The sequence below is a fragment of the Salvelinus fontinalis genome, chromosome 21 (assembly GCF_029448725.1).
Source record: "Salvelinus fontinalis isolate EN_2023a chromosome 21, ASM2944872v1, whole genome shotgun sequence".
Classification (NCBI taxonomy): Eukaryota; Metazoa; Chordata; class Actinopteri; order Salmoniformes; family Salmonidae; genus Salvelinus; species Salvelinus fontinalis.
This window is the reverse complement of record NC_074685.1, coordinates 43,243,795-43,266,509: the sequence shown is the minus strand read 5'-3', so window position 1 is coordinate 43,266,509 and position 22,715 is coordinate 43,243,795. Positions and strand designations below refer to the sequence as shown.

At 39.0% G+C, this 22,715-nt stretch overlaps 1 protein-coding gene across 1 annotated transcript; it reads left to right on the top strand.

Annotated features, from left to right (window-relative positions):
- The first annotated feature begins 3,712 nt into the window (after nucleotides 1-3,712).
- On the top strand, nucleotides 3,713-22,143 carry nr5a1b (nuclear receptor subfamily 5, group A, member 1b). Its single transcript, XM_055875345.1, has 7 exons — nucleotides 3,713-3,985; nucleotides 4,608-4,726; nucleotides 4,939-5,080; nucleotides 5,917-6,599; nucleotides 14,746-14,865; nucleotides 15,050-15,197; nucleotides 19,096-22,143. Exons 2-7 carry the CDS (start codon nucleotides 4,625-4,627, stop codon nucleotides 19,347-19,349), a joined length of 1,449 nt encoding a protein of 482 aa, XP_055731320.1. The 5' UTR covers nucleotides 3,713-3,985; nucleotides 4,608-4,624; the 3' UTR covers nucleotides 19,350-22,143.
- Nucleotides 22,144-22,715: the final 572 nt, after the last annotated feature.

The window sequence follows — 22,715 nt, the reverse complement described above, 5'->3', positions numbered from 1 at the left end:
TTGTGAGTCTCATAGCAAACGGTCTAAATACTTATGTAAATAAGCTATTTCTGTTTTAGATTTTTTTGTACATTTGCTAAAATTTCAAAACTGTTTTAGCTTTGTCGTTATGGGGTAGATTGATGAGGAAAAATAATATTTAATACATTTTAGAATAAGGCTGTAAGGTAACAAAATGTGGAAAAGGACAAGAGGTCTGAATACTTTCCGAATGCACCCTACAGTACAAACACAGGACAGGCCTATAGGCCACCCCACTGGGCACACACAGGTTGAATCAACGTTGTTTCCATGCCGTTTCAATTAAATTATGTTGAACCAAGGTGGAATAGACATTTATTTGACCTATGTGTCATATTTGTCAACTCTTATGTAAGCTAGGCCTGGATAGACTGATCAGTCAGAATAATCACAGGGCCTAGCCTACTCAAGAGAGAAGAAAATCGACGTAGCTTATTCAAAGGTGTACAATAGAGGTTGACCTTGTCAAAACCTCTATTTATCTCTCTGTTGCTGGGCACAAAGCGAAGTTCACTGAAGAAACATTATGCTGTAGGCGGCTGTTTAATTTCCCTATTACCTTGCATTGCATAGAGGACTAACAATAACGGCAGTGTTGTTCTTCAGACAGCCATGGCACAAATTGACTGACGTGATTTTAGGACAAGACTGTCAGTTAAGACGTCGGCTGTAGCTTCGACGTCTTTTGTTAGTTTCACCTCAGAATATTTTTTGAATTACACGAACTTATTGAATATGCAAATGACTAGGCTTTAGGATATATGTAATGTTTGGTTTGCAATTTACTTCAATATCCAGATAACTATGATGCCTACACTCACTAAGGTAGCCTATTCGTCAGCATCTATGCTATAATAATAAATGTTACGGTGCTCCCCTTTTTTCGACAGTGACACGAAAAGAAAAGCTGAGGATGGCATAAAAACAAAAAAATACGAAGTCTAAACATTGGCCCAGCCACAAATCTCTTCTTTATTTATTTTACAAATAAGTCTCTGGCAGAGAGACAGAGCGTGTCTTCGGCCCGTCCGGCCCTAGCTGTAGCCACAGCACAGTCACAAAACAAAATCCATCCCAAAATATAAACACCAGATTATCTATTTTCTCTGATTTATAGATAGGGAGGGTCGTCCAAGTGGCTATATGTCTTGCTCCACCCTCCTACACTCACAATGCGTGCATATGTGTTTTTGCAGACCCCCCTCTAATCCTCAGAGGTTACGGTAAACGTCCGATAGATTTGATTTCCTCTTTGAGGACAATGAATATGAACAACGTTAATAAAGACAGTGTAAATAATTAATTTACAATAATCGGCCTCATATTATTATTACATAAATAAAATATAGTATAATATATTCATTATATAATGTATTATTATTATTATTTACCAATAACCAATAATCACTTTCACGGCTGTTAATATTGCTTTAATAAATAAGGAACATCAATGAGGAACAACAATAATCCTGAAATAACCAAAAATGTTCGGGACAATCTGCTAGGCTGAATGATTTATGCACATGATTCTACACTTTGTGTGTGTGCGTGTGTGTGTGTGTGTGTGTGTGTGTGTGTGTGTGTGTGCGTGCGTGCGCGCGGGCGTGCGCGCGCGTGTGTGTGTGTGTGTTGAGCACGCCTCTGTTGGTGATGTACAAAGAGCTGGGAATACTGCCATATGGAGCCTCTTCGTATTGTATGAATGCATCTGTGCAGCAACAGATTGAGGTGCGCATACCGTTCCATCACTAAAATGTGGCATTGTATGGTGCACTTTGCTGCTTGAGATGTTTATGCTGTTGTTTTAGACCTATCTATTTTAAATGATCGTTTAACTTATAATACATTTATTATAGTTAGTGACTTGAGAAATCCATGTGACAAATTGACGTTAGACAGCGCTAAGAAATCACTGTTCAAGTCTCATCTATTTCGTCATTATATGTTTCATTATTCACGAAATAGTTTTGTGCTCCTCTGCAAAGAGATATAGATCACATAGGCTAATGGATTAGTGCCTTTAGGCCTAGTGGGCTATGCACAATGGTTGAATGTGGATTCGATTTTACCCAAGGACATTATTAAGCTCATCCACGACGCTGATTTCCAGTTTACGAGGACTATATTTAACACAATAAAAAAAGCTTCACCATTAATATGAGAAATATTCTAAAATTACAATTTCCAGGTGAGGAGGCTATGCATAATATTGCTGGCAAATATTTCGGAATGTAATTTCTCAAATGTTCCAGTTTCCAAGGACTTAGTCAGGCATGCTCAAGTTATGACAAAAGACATAATAAATACATGATAAGGAGTGAGCTAGTATCTCTACGTAGACTATTGATTAAAGCCAGAGTCAGACATAATATGTGCAGTCAACCGTTTATAAGCCTGTATTAAATGTACTTATATATGCAACAACAACAAAATAATATAATTAGGCCTACCATCACTCAACATTCTGGGGTATAGGCTAACATTAATTGTAATTCAAGACTGAAGATTATGGAATGAATTTATGGAAAGTAAAAATATAAAAAAAATGCACTTTTATATGTTGAGTTGAAAAGCACAAGGCACGGTCAATCTGATTTTATTTTCTCGTTAATTAGTGTGTGTGACCTTGACAGAAAGTCCTTTGAATATAATAGGATTTAGGCCATTCAGCCATGTAATATTTTACATCACAGTTAAAATAATAGGCTATATAGAAAGTTGCAGTTGTGAAAACAGTTTTTAGCAGCATTTGAAAGCTTATCCGTGAGGTCACCGTAAGAAGAAAAAACTAAAGCGTTATCCAAAGTCAATGTCACATGAGCACGGAGTCCAATCAAAACGTATACACGCTGAACCGGAGAAGCAGGAGAAACGTAGTTATCGACATTTGAGCGCCCGCTCATTTTTAATCCAACTCTAAACCAAAAGTTGTTGCTTTGTTTGTTTTGTTCATGTCTGAGCAGCACATATAGCATGCTTATTGAATAAATCTAAACAACGTCAGTAAATATACCACCTGAAGTTCCCAAGTAAGTATTTTCAGCTATTAATCATGTGCAAGGTGAATGCATTTTAATAATGGTTCCGTTTCGGATCGCTTTTCCAATAATGGGTTAGGTAGGACTGCACTGTGTGATCTGGCTCCATTGCTTCAACCCCCATTATGTTCAGTGTGCCGTCTGTATTGCAAAGGCACATCAGTATCATAGTCTTCCCTTTATACGTCCCGTGTTGTTATTTACATTTTACATTTTATTTAATCAAAGACTGATGATAAGTGATTATTTATTCATATTGTAGGCCTATATTATTCGATAGTAATACAACGGTATATATTTTATTGGTTTGGCACGCAAAATATGAGGCCACAAAAGACAGTAGGCCTATTACCAAATAGCGTTATATAAGTAGACCTATTTTGGTTATGCTAGTTTTAGTAATTTTAGTGGCAAAATCAAGTAGCCTGCGGTTCTTGTGATATTGGTTAGTTCACGATTAAAGTATAATCTAAAATCATTATCATTTTTATTAAGCCACTAATACTTATCTATAGCGTGTCAACCCTCCACATGTCAGTCACTCTATAGACCTACCTTAGCCAAGCAGATAGGAGGTGTCTCCCTTCGCTTACCTCACCAGCGTGACATGCCTTCCAATCAGATCCACCCTCACAATCTGTAAATATGAGGAGGGTATGTCTGTCAGTGGGCATGCACATGGTAGGTCTCGATCAGGCAAAGTCAGTTATTGTAGGGAGCTGCTCACTGCTCCTTCCTCCATCATCATTCCTGCGGGATAGGCCTATTCATTTCATGAAGTTAGAACCACAGCGCGTGTTTCGAAGTCGTTTCTCCGTGGATGCATATCCAAACTGACACTGAATAGCCTACTACCGTTCTAGCCAAGAGGAGAACGGACACCGAATACTACAGTTCTAGCCAATATAACGCTGGGGATCCAACAGGTATGGCCTGCGTACGTAGACTACTTTTCCGGGTTTCCGAATGTCATCATTCAACAATGAACTTGTAATTTAGTGCGGTGATTTAGAATAATTATGTTAATGCTGGTAAAGTATTTGTTTTGATGCTCAATTGAAAATATGCATGTTCATAAATGATGTAGCTTTGCTAAATGTGCGTCATTTCGGTGCATAATTTCGTAGGCCTAGGATCAAAATACGAAGCCTATTTCTGATGGATCAGATTATTGAGGATACAAAATAATTCTTACAATATTAGATTGGTATCGAATATGCATACCTGCGCTTTGATTTATTAAAGATTGTAATCAGGTTTTAATTAGCCTTTTCTTCTGAAATAGGATAGGCTACATGTTTGCCGATAATTTTGTTTATGCACATAGGCTACACACATCCAAAATACAAGCAAAGAAATTCCGTTAATTTTTATGAAATATGACAATATTTCCAATATTTAGGCCGATTAGTGGAAATACACACAATTGATAGTCCTAAATGTAAGACAGAATACTGGTGATACAGTTAAAAAAGTTTATATATATATTTTTAAATACAGTGATTTATTTGTAAACTACCTGTTGCTCACCGGCATGTGCATTCCCAGGTGTTCCGTTGACCGGAATGGAGTACACTTATGATGTCGATTTGGAAGAGCTATGTCCTGTTTGTGGCGATAAGGTGTCGGGATACCACTATGGACTACTGACGTGTGAAAGCTGTAAGGTAGGCTGCAAAAGACGCAATCATTTCTTTTTATAAAAGGCTTTTTATTTACGTCAAGATGATATCCCTCAAGAAATTCGTTATCATTTTTATTAATTAAAATGTATTAATATTATTTTCGTTTTTGTATTAATTTTATTGCAGCATTGATGATGATCTTAACTTGGCTATTTTGTTAATAGGCATGTCTATATGAACTCTCTCTCACACAGGGTTTCTTCAAAAGAACGGTTCAAAATAATAAGAGGTATACATGTGCAGAAAACCAGGATTGTAAAATTGACAAAACTCAGAGGAAACGGTGTCCATTTTGTCGGTTTCAGAAATGCCTGAATGTTGGAATGCGATTAGAAGGTAAGATCATTTTTATTTGATTAATTTAGTTCATATTTTGGTTTAACATGGCATGCAGTCAGATTTTAAAATGAATATATTTAAACGTCTACTTGTTGTATATTTTTTGGGGGCTATAAATCAGATTTGATCAAGTTTGATATCTGTTTGATGAAATTGCATATCTATCTCTTTGTGTTGGTGAAATATTTTATTTTACAACAGTAGGCTTTCATAGGCTGCATTATAGTCTGTCTGTTGGTAGGCTTATTATCAAATAGGTGTTATTAAATATTTGTCTCTAATCAATGAAACGTAAGAAAAATGAGCTATATTATAAGTATAGTTTGTCAGTTGTTGCATATATATTTTTGCCAATGTTTGGGCATATTAGCTATGGAATTATATTTAAAAAAATATAGCTCCAGGTAAACTATTTCAGTAGCCTTTGATAAAACGTGTATGAACAGTACGTTTTCTAATATGACTGAGTAATTGGAAGAGCTTTGGATGAGGTTATTCTTCATATGTCATTAAATCATTATCAAACAACAAGCTTGAATGCAAGCTCTTTAAATGCAATTTAAAGTTATTTTGGGATTCAGAATAATAACAAAACAAGAACTAACATTTTTGTTTATCCCTGGAAATTAAATGTACTTTACAATGGATTTAATCCATATTTTCAAATATATACATTAAATCTACAAAAAGATTGCTCTATTAGTGTATTTTTGGTTCACATTTTGATTGCTTTACCAAGAACTCTCACATGCTAACTTAAACCTCTGCAGAGTGAATGCTAGCAATGAATCGAATAACAGTAATGGCGTTCGATCTTGCTCTCATTCCATCAGCTGTCCGTGCCGATCGCATGCGAGGAGGCCGGAATAAGTTTGGCCCCATGTACAAGCGCGACCGAGCCCTCAAGCAGCAGAAGAAAGCGTTGATTCGAGCCACCGGCCTCAAGATGGAGACCACCCCTCCGATGCTCTCCCCTGACACCCAGACAGACTATACCTTCACCGGCAGTCTCCCGGGCCTCCACCCGCTCCCCAAGGGCATCCTCCACACCACCACGACCCCCATCGCCCCCACAGACTACGACCGCAGCCTCTACGGACCCCCCTCACTGGGCATGGCTATGCCTGGACTCCCCCCCCATGCACCCTTACCCCCCCAGTACCAGTACGCCTCCTTCCCCAGCAGGGCGATCAAGTCCGAGTACCCGGACCACTACACAAGCTCCCCAGACTCGGTAGTGGGCAGCTACACCTACCCGGAGCAGGTATACTCTGGACCGGGCTCTCCGCAGGTCCCCGGGGTGCCTCAGCTGGTGCTGGAGTTTCTGCGATGTGACCCGGACGAGCTGCAGGTGCAGAGTAAGATCGCTGCTCACCTTCAGCAGGAGCAGAGTGGCCAGGGGGGCAAGGGTCAGGAGAGACTCAGCCCCTTCAGCCTAATGTGTCACATGGCCGACCAGACGCTCTTCTCCATCGTGGAGTGGGCCCGAAGCTGCATCTTCTTCAAGGAGCTCAAGGTAGGGAACCAAGAGTCAATAATTTGTTGTCATACCAAGCAAAGTTGTTAATCATTTGGAAACCTCCAAATTTCTCAGAGATGGTTTAGACTGTAGATGATATGCCGTCCTTACACTTTTTTCAGGAAAAAATAATTTATTAGTACAAAAGTGTTGTACACATCCAACAAACCTCCACAGGGTACAAAATGACATGTGGAAATAAGACAAAAAAACCTTCCCACTGTTTTGATGCTCCTGATGTTTTATTAGCAATGTATCAACCACAAAGGTCTTCGTCAGGCTTACAGGTAAGACCTTTTGCACAGACAAGGCTGACAAAAGCCCTTTCTGGTTTAAAGGTTTCAAATTGTGCAGAGCCCGTAGTCTAATATTTATTATTGGCCTGAGTGGGGCCTGTGAGAATCATTACATGGAGGATACATAATGTTATATTTTCTCAAGGCATATGACATATGTTATTGTATCAGTTTTTGTTTTTTGGGGTGATTTCCTATATCAGGATGTGAATTGAAATTCAAGTGATGAATTGGGAAAAACTCAACACTGAAAATGATAACCAATTCCTGAACTGAGTGGAAATCGCCAATGCAATAACATTGGGATACAGACAAGCGCACCCACATTTGCACATACACACGCATACACTGTCAACATTTACCATTTTACGCATGGACAGCCATGCACACATTATTCTGCTGTTTATTTGGGACTTCCTACTGCAGAAGTGTCCACCATGATGAAAAGACGATGACAGATGGAATCAAGGAAGCACATCCGTATCCATGACAATTGAGAGAGCAGTGACAGCTTTCTTTTCAACACACACAGCCCAGGGGGTATTCCACCAAGCAGCGTCAACAAGTTAGCCTTAGCATTACAGTAGCCACCTACATGTAACTGTGCAACATGGTCTCCCATGAATATGTAAAAAATAGTGACTTTTAACCATTGTAGTGACTTTTAACCATTTTAACCATTGTGCCATTGACATATTAGTTATATGCAGTGGTGTAAAAATACTTTAAAGTACTACTTAAGTAGTTTTTTGGGTTATCTGTACATTACTATTTATATTTTTGACAACCTTTACTTCACTACATTCCTAAATACTTTAAAAAAACGTTTTACTCCGTACATTTTCCTTGACACCCAAAAGTACTCGTTACATTAACAATGCTAAGCAGTCCAGGAAAATGGTCCAATTCACGCACATACCAAGAGAACATCCCTGATCATCCCTACTACCTCTGTTCTGGCGGGTAAATGATGTAAATGTAAATGATGTCTGAGTGATGGAGCAAGCCCCTGGCTATCTGTAATTTAAAATAACAAGAAAATGGCGAAGTTTGATTTGCACAATATATGAAATTTGACTTTTGAAACCAAATACTTTTAGACTGACCTTCTAGGCAGAGTTCCTCTGTCCAGTGTCTGTGTACTTTAGTCCATCTTAATCTTTTCTTTTTATTGGCCAGTCTGAGATACGGCTTTTTCTTTGCAACTGCCTAGAAGGCCAGCATCCCAGAGTCGCCTCTTCACTGTTGACGTTGAGACTGGTGTTTTGCGGGTACTATTTACTGAAGCTGCCAGTTGAGGACTTGTGAGGCGTCTGTTTCTCAAACTAGACACTCTAATGTACTTGTCCTCTTGCACAGTTGTGCACCGGGGCCTCCCACTCCTCTTTATATTCTGGTCAGAGCCAGTTTGCGCTATTCTGTGAAGGGAGTAGTACACATCGTTGTACGAGATCTTCAGTTTCTTGGCAATCTTTCGCATGGAATAGCCTTAATTTCTCATAACAAGAATAGACTGACAAGTTTCAGAAGAAAGATCTTTGTTTCTGGACATTTTGAGCCTGTAATCAAACCCACAAAATGCTGATGCTCCAGATACTCAACTAGTCTAAAGAAGGCCAGTTTTATTGCTTCTTTAATCAGTCATTAAATCAGTCACATAATTGCAAAAGGGTTTTCTAATGATCAATTAGCCTTTTAAAATTATAAACTTGGATTAGCTAACACAACATGCCATTGGAACACAGGAGTGATGGTTGCTGATAATGGGCCTCTGTATGCCTTTGTAGATATTCCATAATATTCCGTTTCCAGCTACAATAGTCATTTACAACATTAACAATGTCTACACTGTATTGCTGATCAATTTGATGTTATTTTAATGGATGAAAAAATGTGCTTTTCTTTCAAAAACAAGGACATTTCTAAGTGACCCCAAACTTTTGAACGGTAGTGTATGTCACTATGGTGACATAGAGTAGTGACATTATGAGAGATGTCTGAACTTTACTATATATTCTGAAATAACTCCACACAACCTCAGAATGGGCATGCTATAATTGACCTTAATAAGTCATATCCCACTTTAGAATTCTTTACACACCAGGGAATTGTAGCACGCTATTTGTGAGTGTTTATTCAAGATAACTGGCTAATCCATCGATTTTCGCTCTGTGTAATGCTACCATGAGGTGAACGGCTAATTGACTTGGCTTCAACCGCTGCCCTCCCGCAATGCTCTCCTCAAGACCCATTCTGGTCAGGCGTGACTCGGGCTACCGACTTTCAGCGGTGAACAAACAGATGCTCTGACACGTTGTAGCTACTTGAGCACCGGGTGCATGCTAGTTGCAGCAGGAACTGTGTGGGCGCGCATCGCTGCCATTCGGTTCACACATTGAGGAGAGGAGCCAGGAAAGGGCAATCTCTTCACTGTGGTTCCGTATGTCACCCAACGCTATTAATTTCAGTCTGACCTTCATCCATTCCTATCTGGAAGAGATTTTATGAAGTCAACCCTTCTTGGCCATCCCGAGAGGCAGAATGGAACAGTGTTGTCAGGAGAAGAGATCTTTGAGAGATCTTTTATAAAGCAGCATTTTATTTCAAATGATTGAATTATGCCTCAATCTGCTTATTATCCCTTCTCCCAAGGTTCACGGTGATGTTGACTGAACTAATTTAGAGTGAGTTAGGGAGGATATTTTATTTGTGTGTGTGTGTGTGTGTGTGTGTGTGTGTGTGTGTGTGTGTGTGTGTGTGTGTGTGTGTGTGTGTGTGTGTGTGTGTGTGTGTGTGTGTGTGTGTGTGTGTGTGTGTGTGTGTGTGTGTGTGTGTGTGAGAGAGAGAGTGAGTGCCAGTGTGTGAGTGCCAGTGTGTGGGAGCGTGTGTGTGTGTGATAGTGATGAATGGTAATAGCGTACTTGCAGTGATTTAACCTGGTTAGGTCGAGGTCGGTGTTCATCTCTCCTAAAATAAAACACTTGAGTTTTATGCTGATGTAAAGGAAATGGACCCTCTTAACGTGCTGTATAAAGCAATACCATGTCCCTACTTTCAATATTTTCCCCACAATGGAAGCATTGTTTGGTTTGATAAGGTTTAGAGCAGTACAATGGCTGATGGATGAAATGTTTTATTTTTCAGGGTCTGGGTGTTTATTAATACTTGAATAGTTAACAGTTTAGTGTGGCTTATTGTTCTTAAGGTCAGTTAAACATTTTGGTATGGTATGGCTTTCCTTTCACGGCTGAAGCAGACAATAGCAATTATATTACTCTATTCAATTTATAACACATTACATTGTTTGAGATTCATTTATATATAATACCCTTTGCCTTTGTTGTCCTGTATGATATAGTAGATACAGTATATACAGAGTAAATAACACAAAATAAGAGGCGTAGCACAAACTACCTTCATGTAATGTGAAAAGCTTCACCACAAGAACCTATTAGCCAAAGTCAAATTTCACTTTCTGTAGGAGGAGCACTAAGACATAAAACCAGTTGACTATGAATAACAGGACTATTTGCCAAGAAGTCCCCAGTTATTTTTGCCGGTACTGAAGGCATTCCTTGCAGTAGATAAGAGTGGAATGTGTACTCCAGAGTGTTTAGTTAATGTGTTTGGGTTTTCCATGTGGAGGGACAGACAGTATTTGTAAAATATCAAGTTTTATTTGAGATTTTTACAGCTTTCTGCGTAGTCAAATCGTTACAAAATCTACTTCAATGTTTTTAAAAGTGACCATTAATTGGCGTCTTCTTCAGTCTACAGCTAGACTTCTGAAAGTTTGTTTGATCTAAGATGAGAGAAAGCTACTAAATAAGCTGTGTGATATACATATTATCTGATTGTCATCATATATGTCTAATAAATCATTTTAATTGTGGTATTTGTTATCCAATCACTACACTATATAATACATAATCACTATATAATACATAATCCCTATATAATACATAATCCCAATTTAATATACTGAACAAAACTATAAATTCAACATGCAACAATTTCAAAGATTTTACTGAGTTACAGTTCATTTAAGGAAATCAGTCAATTTAAATAAATTCATTAGGCCCTAATCTATGGATTTCACATGACTGGGCAGGGTTGCAGTCATGGGTGGTCCTGGGAGGGCATAGGCCCACCCACTGGGGAGCCAGACCGAGCCAATCAGAATGAGTTTTTCCCCACAAAGGGGCTTCATTACAGACAGAAATACTCCTTCTCTAAAATGACGCTGGAGGCAGGTTATGGTAGAGAAATTAACATAAAATGATCTGGCAACAGCATACACACACACAAAAGGAAATATTTCCAATGATTGAAATTATCATACTAAAATGCATGGAAATACATTATATTCCTTCAGGTCAATAGGTATGTTTACATGCAAAAAAAATTAACCTTTATTTAACTAGGCAAGTCAGTTAAGAACAAATTCTTATTTTCGATAACGGTTTAGGAACAGTGGGTTAACTGCCTTGTTCAGGGGCAGAACGACAGATTTTTACCTTGTCAGCTCAGGGATTCGATTTTGCAACCTTTCGGTTAATAGTCCAACGCTCTAACCAATAGGCTACCTGCCGCCCCATTTTACTATGATTATTGTGGATAGTAAGATTAATATAATCCTTTGATTTAAACATTTACATTTTCCCTAATATTCCTGTTAACGTGGACACATCTGAAATCAGGCTACCTGATAGGACTTGGATAAATGCCAATCAAAATAAACGTTCTACCACATATTATTATATTCATATTTAACCATATTATAATAGTATTATAAATATGAAGCCTATTTGAATCTGAGTTCAGACATATAGATTTTAAATGTGAAAACTATTTCTAAGATGCATTCTTTTTGATTTTCCGAACTCACTTCACTGGCGCTAAAGTGAGAGGCTCGCACTGCTCATGCTAGAACAAATACACTGCTGTTTACATGTCCTAATAAATCAAAATATTGCTAAAAAATCTAGGTGTTTTAATCGACGTATGCTTACTTCGATTAAGACCTTAACGACCATTAAGATAATCAGAGGTGTTTACATGACTAATGCCATACTCACCCTACTCACCCTACTCCCATAATCAGTTTAATATAGAATTATTAGCGTGCATGCAAACTTACTCAACAGTGCTATGCTGGTGCTACGCTGGTACGCTGGTAACAAACGGCAATATCTGGAGATGGGTTACCATGTGTTTTTCATGCCAGTACTAAGCTGGGCTGTGTGTATGTATGTGTGTGTTTGTGTGTGTGTGTGTGTGTGTGTGTGCGATGGTGGATGTGGCATACATTACCTTATTGACTCTCTTCACCACGTGTTGATGGGTAGTTTCCAGGTCTTTGTGTCTATGTCTGTGTTGGACAGGTGTGTGTCAATCCCCTCACAGTAGAATGGCTTGCAGGAAGGAACTTCTACCTCATTTACCAGGTGTAATGACTTGCTAGCATGGCATGCTATAGCAATAGAATGAGCCAGGTGGACATTAGCATTGCACCATATGCACTCAGAACAGCTGCTCTAGTTTAGCTGTGTATCAAGACAAAAATATAAAACATGTTGTTCAGACTGTTGGTTAATAGTACAAAATAATCACTTTCATGAATTCAGATTATCTGTTGGTTAATAGTACAAAATAATCACTTTCATGAATTCAGATTATCTGTTGGTTAATAGTACAAAATAATCACTTTCATGAATTCAGATTATCTGTTGGTTAATAGTACAAAATAATCACTTTCATGAATTCAGATTATCTGTTGGTTAATAGTACAAAATAATCACTTTCATGAATTCAGATTATCTGTTGGTTAATAGTACAAAATAATCACTTTCATGAATTCAGATTATCTGTTGGTTAATAGTACAAAATAATCACTTTCATGAATTCAGATTATCTGTTGGTTAATAGTACAAAATAATCACTTTCATGAATTCAGATTATCTGTTGGTTAATAGTACAAAATAATCACTTTCATGAATTCAGATTATCTGTTGGTTAATAGTACAAAATAATCACTTTCATGAATTCAGATTATCTGTTGGTTAATAGTACAAAATAATCACTTTCATGAATTCAGATTATCTGTTGGTTAATAGTACAAAATAATCACTTTCATGAATTCAGATTATCTGTTGGTTAATAGTACAAAATAATCACTTTCATGAATTCAGATTATCTGTTGGTTAATAGTACAAAATAATCACTTTCATGAATTCAGATTATCTGTTGGTTAATAGTACAAAATAATCACTTTCATGAATTCAGATTATCTGTTGGTTAATAGTACAAAATAATCACTTTCATGAATTCAGATTATCTGTTGGTTAATAGTACAAAATAATCACTTTCATGAATTCAGATTATCTGTTGGTTAATAGTACAAAATAATCACTTTCATGAATTCAGATTATCTGTTGGTTAATAGTACAAAATAATCACTTTCATGAATTCAGATTATCTGTTGGTTAATAGTACAAAATAATCACTTTCATGAATTCAGATTATCTGTTGGTTAATAGTACAAAATAATCACTTTCATGAATTCAGATTATCTGTTGGTTAATAGTACAAAATAATCACTTTCATGAATTCAGATTATCTGTTGGTTAATAGTACAAAATAATCACTTTCATGAATTCAGATTATCTTTTTTTTCACACTCACAATACTTTTGCCTAAACCGGCACCTCAATGGTTGTACAATAGGCAGTATACACTTCATATTAAATCCTAGAGTGGTATTCACCATTGACTGTTAGAAATAGTTCACGGACTCACCCATGGGCGAGTGAGAGCTGGGAGATGGAGAGAGAAGAAAGAAAATCCATCAAAATTCTGAGGTACTTGACATTTTCAATAGGTGCAGATGGGGGAATAGCAGTAGGATGCCACAGACTAGAGTCTTTATGGTGTGCACTGTATTCCGAATGAAAAACCCCCAACATATTCTGTTGCATTCACATTGCTGTGTGTCAATGGTTTGTTGTGCAATTCCTGAAGTGTGTATTGAATCCGGTCTGGTATTTGTGTTAAAGAACTCGCTGTGCTACAACAAATAAATGAAAAACCGACCTCGTGGTGACAGAGCTCGACTTGGTGGTAAATAGCATCCATTTGCCATGGCAACAGAAAATCCAGACTAAATGGGGCCATGTCTCGATGGGTCTCTGTTCATATACTATATCTCGGTATCTTTGGTGATGTTGACATGCTTTTGTCCCTGGCTTGTGAATTTCCATAAAATGGAAGACTTAACTGATATTCAAAGAATGTTGACGTTTGTCAAACAAGCATGCTCACACTCTCGTCATGTGATGAGATGGGCTGGTTGTTAAGCTGTATTGCAATGAATATTGATTTTGTTTGTACAGTGTTGCTGTTCTCTGGGTTTGTAGCTGTTTGTGACATTTACCCAAAATGCAGCTTCTACTCAGGAAATGGATAATGGATAGTGGATAACGGATAATGGATAATTCATCATCCATAGCTTGACTATGCCGCAAAAAGCAGACTACAATAATCTTTTGTCATATCAGAAAGGTTTTCTGGATTATACTGTATAAATTGTATTTTATATCTGTAATGGTGCATTACTACTACTTCTGGTTAACCACATTAAGTTAATTTATAGTTAAAGGGATAGTTCACTTTAGTTTAGCAAATGTTTTTAATTACCTTGGGTGTTGTCATTTTAACCAAATCATTTTAAGTCTGTTACCTTATGTAGCAAAGCCATGGGGATTCAAAAGCATGGGAATCTGTGTATTTGGAACACACCCCAAATATGTGTGTTTGAATGGATGTTCATTCCTTCTGTCTACTATCAGGTAGGAGATCAGATGAAGCTGCTTCACAACTGCTGGAGCGAGCTGCTGGTGTTGGACTTCATCTCCAGGCAAGTCCAACACGGCAAGGAGGGCAGCGTGCTACTGGTCACAGGGCAGGAGGTGAGTGCAATGATCACCAAGCATCATCACACATGCACGCACACACGCACAGAAGTTGGAAGTCAGTCACACCGCTCCTTGTGGTAAACGCATATCACTGAGTACCTTTTAATGAGACCAGAAATAAAACAAATAGAGGAAAGTTCCTATGTTGAAACTCATGCATGTGTATGTTGTGGTCTAGGTGGAGCTGGCGTCCATAGCGTCCCAGGCAGGAGCCACTCTCACAAGCCTGGTGCAGAGAGGACAGGAGCTAGTTGAGAAACTACAGACCCTACAGGCGGACCGCAGAGAAATTGCCTGCTTCAAGTTCCTCATCCTCTTCAACCCCGGTGAGTGGGAGATTCAATTGCATGTACAGGGGACCACCATGGGGAGCTGGATATCCCCATAACAAATAATTCTCTCCTAATTAAGGGTTGAAAATGTTAACTTTATATTAAGGTCCGTGGACCAATCGCCATTAAGTTCCTTGTCCTCTTCGACCCCTGCGAGTGGGAGATCAGCCATGGGTTCTCCATAGCTTAGTGCTGTCCCGGATCCTTGGGACATCCCAACTCTAAAACCTAGCCTTAACTCTTACCTTAACCATTTTAAATGTAATCTTCAATGGGGTAACATCAGTGTTGGGACGTCCAAAGGAACGTGGATAGCATGGACCATTCTCCATATTTATTTCTTAAAAATGAAATACAGAAATAACTCGTTCACACCACTTTCTGGGTAGGTCTCTAAGAGCTTTCCACACCTGGATTGCAATATTTGCCCATTATTCTTTTCAAAAATGTTCAAGCTGTGTCAAATTGGTTGTTGATAATTGCTACGCAACCATTTTCAGGTCTTGCGATAGATTTTCAAGTAGATTTAAGTCAAAACTGTAACTCAGCCATTCAGGAACATTTATTGTGTTCTTGGTAAGCAACTAAAGTGTAGATTTTGCTTTGCGTTGTAGTTAATTGTCCTGCTGAAAGGTGAATTCATCTCCCAGTGGCTGGTGGAAAGCAGACTAAACCAGGTTTTCTTCTTGGATTTTGCCTGTGCTTAGCTCCATTCCGTTTATTTTTTATCCTGAAAACCTCCCCAGACCTTAACAATTACAAGCATACCCACAACATGTTGCAGCCACCACTATGCTTGAAAATATGGAGAGTCGTACTCAGTAATGTGTTGTATTGGATTTACCCCAAACATAACACTATATTCAGGACAAAAAGTTAATTGCTTTGCCACATTTTTTTGCAGTATTAATTTAGTGACTTGTTGCAAACAGGATGCATGTTTTGGAATATTCTTTATTCTGTACAAGCATCCTTCTTTTCATTCTGTCATTTAGGTTAGTATTGTGGATTAACTACAATGTTGATGATCCACCCTCAGTTTTGTGCGATTAGAGACATTAAACTCTGTAACTGTTTTAAAGTCAACATTGGCCTCATGGTGAAATCCCTGAGCGGTTTCCTTCCTCTCTGGCAACTGAGTTAAGAAGGACGCCTGTATCTTTGTAGTGACTGGGTGTATTGATACATCAAATGGATATTCACTGCCTGCTTTTTTACAATTTTGACCAATCTACAAATAGGTGCCCTTTGCGAGTCATTGGAAAAATCTCCATGTTCTTTGTGGTTGAATCTGTGTTTGAAATTCACTGCTCTACTGAGGGACATTACAGATAATTGTATGTGTGGGGTACAGAGATGAGATAGTCATTCATAAATCATGTTAAACATTATTATTGCACACAGAGTCCATGCAACTTATGTCTCTCGTCAAGCACATTTTGACTCCTGAACTTATTTAGCCATAACAAAGGGGTTGAATATTTATTGACCCAAGACATTTCAGCTTTTCATTTCAGCTTTTCATTTCAGCTTTTCATTTTTAATTAAGTAAATAAACTATTATAAAAACACAATTCCACTTTGACATTCTGGGGTATTGTGTGTAGGCCAGTGACAAAAAAATCTCAGTCCATTTCAAATTCAGGCTGTAACACAACAACATGTGGAACAAGTCCGGAGGTGTGAATACTTTCTGAAGGCATTGAAAATATTACCTCGATATTCACCCTTCGTGGACCAATAAGTCATGTCAAGTCCAACCTGGTTTAAAGTGCATCTTCACAAAGTTTCAATACACTTTGAAACAATAATAAGCAATTCTCTGAGAAGCTATAGGGATTCCCATGGTGGCTCTTGTTTACTGTATGTCTCTTGGCACAGTCACATAGACCCCTTTCTGTGTTTGCAAACAGTGCCGCATGAGGGCGATGCCTGCAAGTTGGTGGCAGAACACGAACGAGTTCTTACAGAACGCAAGCAAAAATAACCGCTATTTACATGTTGCTTATGAGTGCATTTCATACTACTTTTGGATTATAATGGGATTTTAAGGCTCGTATGAAAGTCCAGCTTAAAATGATGTTAGTCCTGTTCGCAAATCAACTGCATTACACTTAAAAAAGCACTTATACTTCAATCTGGAAAGTGGCTCTTTGGCTAGCTTTTGCTACTGCCTATATCAATGAGCGTTAGCCTTCTAGCTAACAGCTGCTGCATCCAAAATAGTTATTTTGCAAAGATCACAACCAAATGTAATCTTAACGACTGTTAAAGCAAGACTCAAAACATAATTGTAAGCGTATGAGAGCTATTTATTTTTATTTTGTTTAGAAGTAATAAAAACGTAAATCTAGGCTATGTTGAATGGGTGCAGATGGTGATGGCTTTCTTAATGCCGCCAAGAGTCGCGGACATCTGTGCGTGACGTCAGTGTGTCGTGTACTGGAAAAGGGTCTATTAAATGTGAAATTAATACAATATTTTTTTGTTCTCTCATTTGGTACAATTGTTAGGTGTACTTGAGTTACAGGTGCGTTTTAATGAGCACTGTTGGAGAATGTGAAATCAAATAATCATGTGCTTAAATTAGGTTGAATTACTGAAATCAAAAAAGCATGAGCTTAAATGAATGTAATTGGTGTTGTAAATGAAATGCCCCACAATGGCTTCTCAACCTTACCTCATTTATCACATTTTGAAACATAACTGGCAATTCCTTCAATTTGAGTTTGATCCAAAGCAATTCATTTGTCAAAAGAAGGATGGCGCGCTGATATGTCGGTATATATTTTGGGGATTTGTGCATATTGGCAGTTTGTCCCCTTTATGGCTCTAAGAGGCTAAATGATTCGTCTCAATGGAGTGGCGCTTTGCACAGGTTATGGGCTTAATTCGAATTAGGCTGCTCTGAATAGGCTATGTTTACAAAGGCAACGAGCGTCGCCCTTGTTGCGCACCACGCTCAAAGAAGGCTTAATGGATTGACCCCCACATCGGTTTTTCTCCAGACAGACACTAGGCCAGAATCCGCCGTGCTCGGTAGATGGGAAAATGGCCTTTTATCATCTACATTCCCCTAAGCGGTAGCAATTTAGAGCTAGCCCACCGTGAACAAAAGCTGCTTTTAATAATAAGAGTGCTTGAGAGGGCCCCGGCGTTTGCGCAGAGTGTGGATCTTTGTGTGGGTTCTGAGTGGCTTATGTCTGTTTTCTGCCTCGCTCTCTCTCTCTCTCTCTCTCTCTCTCTCTCTCTCTCTCTCTCTCCATCTCCCTCGCTCGCTCACTCTCTCCTCATCTCCTTCTGTGTGTCGTCATTCGTTCATCTCTTTCTTCCTCAGGCAATTCGGTCATATTTGTAGGGGCAATTTTCGCTTCACCTTTGAGCCGTATTGAAAATTTTATCGACAACTTTTGATTCAATTGTGAGGGGCTCCCCCCTCGGTGCTCTCATGCTGAACCCGAGGAAAGGAGCCTCATCTGGGAAGACGACAAGCTGTTGTCCCTCTCTTAGCCCAGCTAGTGCTGGAGCTATGCTCGTATGTGCTTCTATACATAACAGCCCACGTAAACAGACTTATGTTAGCTAGTATCTCTATAGTACAACATATCCTTGTGCTGGGTGCACATCGTCATGGAATTGCTTGAGATACTCTCGAGCATACACAGAAACAAAGAAAGACTGACAGGCAGACATGCACAGTTGGATCCATGTTTTCACTAAGATAATGGCTGGGATTCAATCAAAGGATTGATGCCCGCTGTTTGTCATGCTTCCACATCCCACGTCAAGTCACAACATGTAATTTTCAAACACGTTCAAGAGCAACACTTAAAGTTACAAATTGTGCGTTTAAGGTTAAAAAACAACAACTTTCCGTCTCTTCTCCCCTCAGATGTGAAGCTACTGGAGAGCCAGGCGTTCGTGGAGGGCGTCCAGGAGCAGGTGAACGGGGCTCTGCTGGAGTACACCATGTGTGCTTACCCCCAGCACCTGGACAAGTTCAGCCGGCTGCTGATGCGCCTGCCTGAGCTCAAGGCCTTGTCGGCACAGGCCGAGGACTACCTCTGCTACAAGCACCTGAGTGGAGAGGTGCCCTGCAACAACCTGCTCATCGAGATGCTGCACGCCAAGAGGGCGTGCGCGTGAGGAGGGCACACGTTTTTGTGTGTGGGTGTGTGTGTGTTAGTGTTAGTGTTTTTGACAAGAGGGAAGAGAGGAGGTGTGTGTGGGTGTCCATATGTTAGAGAGATAGAGTGTGAGAAAGGCAGAGGGAAGCAAGAGAGAGAGAGAGATCACCCTTCCTGCCCCCAAAGTGCCACTTACTTACTGAGGTCCCGGTCTCAGCCATTCCAGACTTCAGATCTAACTACAGTATGCCCGAAACCTGGATTGGATTAATTCAATTCACCACCAAGAGTTGATTCGGTGGTAGAGAGATACACTGAGTTGATTCACTCACCCTTCAGAGTTTGAAATGTGATTTACATTTGAAGATGATGATTCACTGTGCAGGACGTAGTCATTCTAAGAGTCATTCAAGGAAAACGATTGTCAGAGACCTGATTCATCTGAGACCTGATTCATCAGTTCATATTCAGGCAATGATGCACTAGAATTGTTGAACAGAGATGCACTGTATTGATTTCAATACAGTAAACGGATTCATTCTGAATAATTCCATATCAAGTTCCAAAAACGATCTCATGCTAAAGACATGCTAATTAGTTACTTGTTAATTAACTTGTAATTAAAATTCATACTGGTTTACTCATTATCTAATATCACAGTTAATTGACTAATGACAATCACTAAACAACTAAAGACAGAATTTTCAGCTGGGTATAACCTACCTGAAGGGATCCTAAAAGAGGAATACCACATCTAAAGTTAGCTGTATGCTAATGTTGCGTAGAGGCTAATGCTACTAGCTAGGTTGACACGACCACAATGACAGCATTCTTTTAAAGAGAGAAGAAAAAACGCTCCCAATCGGTGTCTATGACGAGCAGTCTCTCTGAACCTTACTACTGTGCCCTGTCTGCTCACATAGCCTTACAAACTCAGACCCCTGTAATATAGACTAATATTTATATTCTAAGCTGACAATTCTCCATTTCCAATGTTTTCTTCTACTTTACTTCGGATGAGTCTGTATTTTAAACATTTTGTAAGTCAAGTTTTCTCGTGTGGTTGCTTTTGAAATCTGATCTTTGTGTTTCCTAAAAAAAAATATATAAAAAATATAAAAGCCACAGGGAGATATTGTAATAGAAATATAGCTGTCACAGACTTGGTGTGTATCAGTGCACTAGTGAATAGGGTAGAGAGCTGAGAACAGGGAAAAAGAGAGAGAGAGAGAGATGGGAGGAGGACAGAGAGAAAGCAATTTCATTCTCAATAGAGGTGACTTGCACTGTAGTTTCCCATTTGCCAACAAGAACCGTGCTACCCCCGGTTATGAAGTCAGAGCAACAGAATAGTCAAAGGGCACATGTAGATGTGCATGGACACATGAGTACACATGTAAAGAGTGTGTATGTGTGGTACACGACAGGGAGTTGCTGTAAGGCTCGTAATGAAAGAGATATGCAGCGTAGTACACCTACGCCCTCGCCACTTCCTGGCTGCACACAAACAAACACACACACACACTGAGGACAATGACACACACTCATCTAGGTGACGAAAAGCTATGAAGAGAGAATCATTCTGAATAGACAGCTACTGTACGAAATGTACAAATACGATGTTGACTACTGTAAATTGAAAGTGGAACTGAATACTGAATGTCGTTGGAGGCATTCTGAACATTTTTATCTCTTTCTCTCGCTCTCTCTCTTTCTCTCGCTCTCTCTTTCTCTCTCTTTCTCTCTGTAGATACATGCTCAATGTAAGTGATAAATTAACTGGAGAAATGTATATACTATACAGTATGTAATAAATGTATATGACATGAAATCTTACTCATTAATGAATGGTTAACGTTTTGGATGCAGCCCTGAAACTCATAACACACTTTCAATATCAATGGTATAAGTTATGGCATGTGTGTGCACGCACGTCGTACACACTTGTGCCGTTGAGTGGGTAAGATTTCTTAGAATACAGTACCTTAATCACGTGGCAAGGACCTCTACTAAAATGGACTTAATCTTTGCCTGATAGAAAATAACCATTTACAGTTTATCCATACCAGAAGACAGTCACCACAACTATTTCTACATATTTAATGTGTATTTTCCCAGTAAAAGTTGCCTCTGCAATGCTTTTACTGTTTTGGGAATTGAAATTCAGTCTTTCACTGACTTGCTCTCCCACTCCCCAATAAATGCTTTCTGTTTGGGCCTTGCCCCTGGACGCTGGCCGCTTTCCCCTGGCCCCTGGCCCAACACTCTATATTCCTTTGCTGAACTTTCCTCTATTATGTTAAAGTTGCTACATCCATTTTCAGACATAAACATTCATGATATGTACCCATTGATTCTTGAAGAATGTAACTTATAAATGCCTCTTGAGCTTAGTTCCACTGTCATACCCCATCAAAACCCCACAAAATAACAAATGTAAACAAACACTGCGTAGCCTCAAAACGTGGGTAACACTTTTATTTTCATATCATGGATGGCCAGTCCTTGCATACATAACTATGTCTATGAATTTGAGAGTGGTAACAATTTCTCCAGCCCCTCCCTCAGCTTTTTGCCAAAACAGTGGCATGGAGTGCTTTGTTATTGTTTCAACTGCTGATTGCCCCTTTAAGTGGAGCAGACATTTACTGCCTTGCACTGTGTGATCTGGACATATGTAATCATGTGACCTCATTTGTCTGATACTTGTTTATATATCTTGATTCAATCACATGATGTGTTTATTTTGGTTAATCCTTCTGACTGTGCTTAATTGTAATTGTTTCAAATCAATAAAAGCTAATTATTTAAAACTGGATGCAAGACTGTCAACTGATTTGGATTAAGTGGATTGTGTATTGGTTTCTTTAGCCTCATTTATACCCGAGGTGCGTTTAGTTCGCTTGAACATTTGCTACGTTGTGGAACGGTTTGTACTTGTTCCCCAAAACCTACTTGTACGTTTCTGAAAATACTGTGAGGTATGTTTGCTGTCATTTGGTGGGTGTGGCGAGGTGTGGCTTGAAGCAGTGAGTGACGTATTTAAAGGACATTGGCCGTACTGACAGCATTCCCCAGCCCACAATCTAATCGCTCCCAGTTTTTCAACTGGTCGATCAGTACAGCACCGTTTCCATTCAATTGGACTTTCCTGAACGTTAAAACATACTAAATGCAGCTTTGGTTCTAACTTGCGTCCTTTGTCCTGATATTGTCCACATTAATTTGTGCCCAGATTAAAAGACGCAATGTGATCTGATTGTGATCTGATTTTTCCTGACCACTTCTGGAGGTAGTTTGGGACCCATTGTGTTTAGATATCTTGTGTAGACGAATCTGGACAATGTGAAACCATTTAAATCATCATTATACCGCCCTCTAAAAT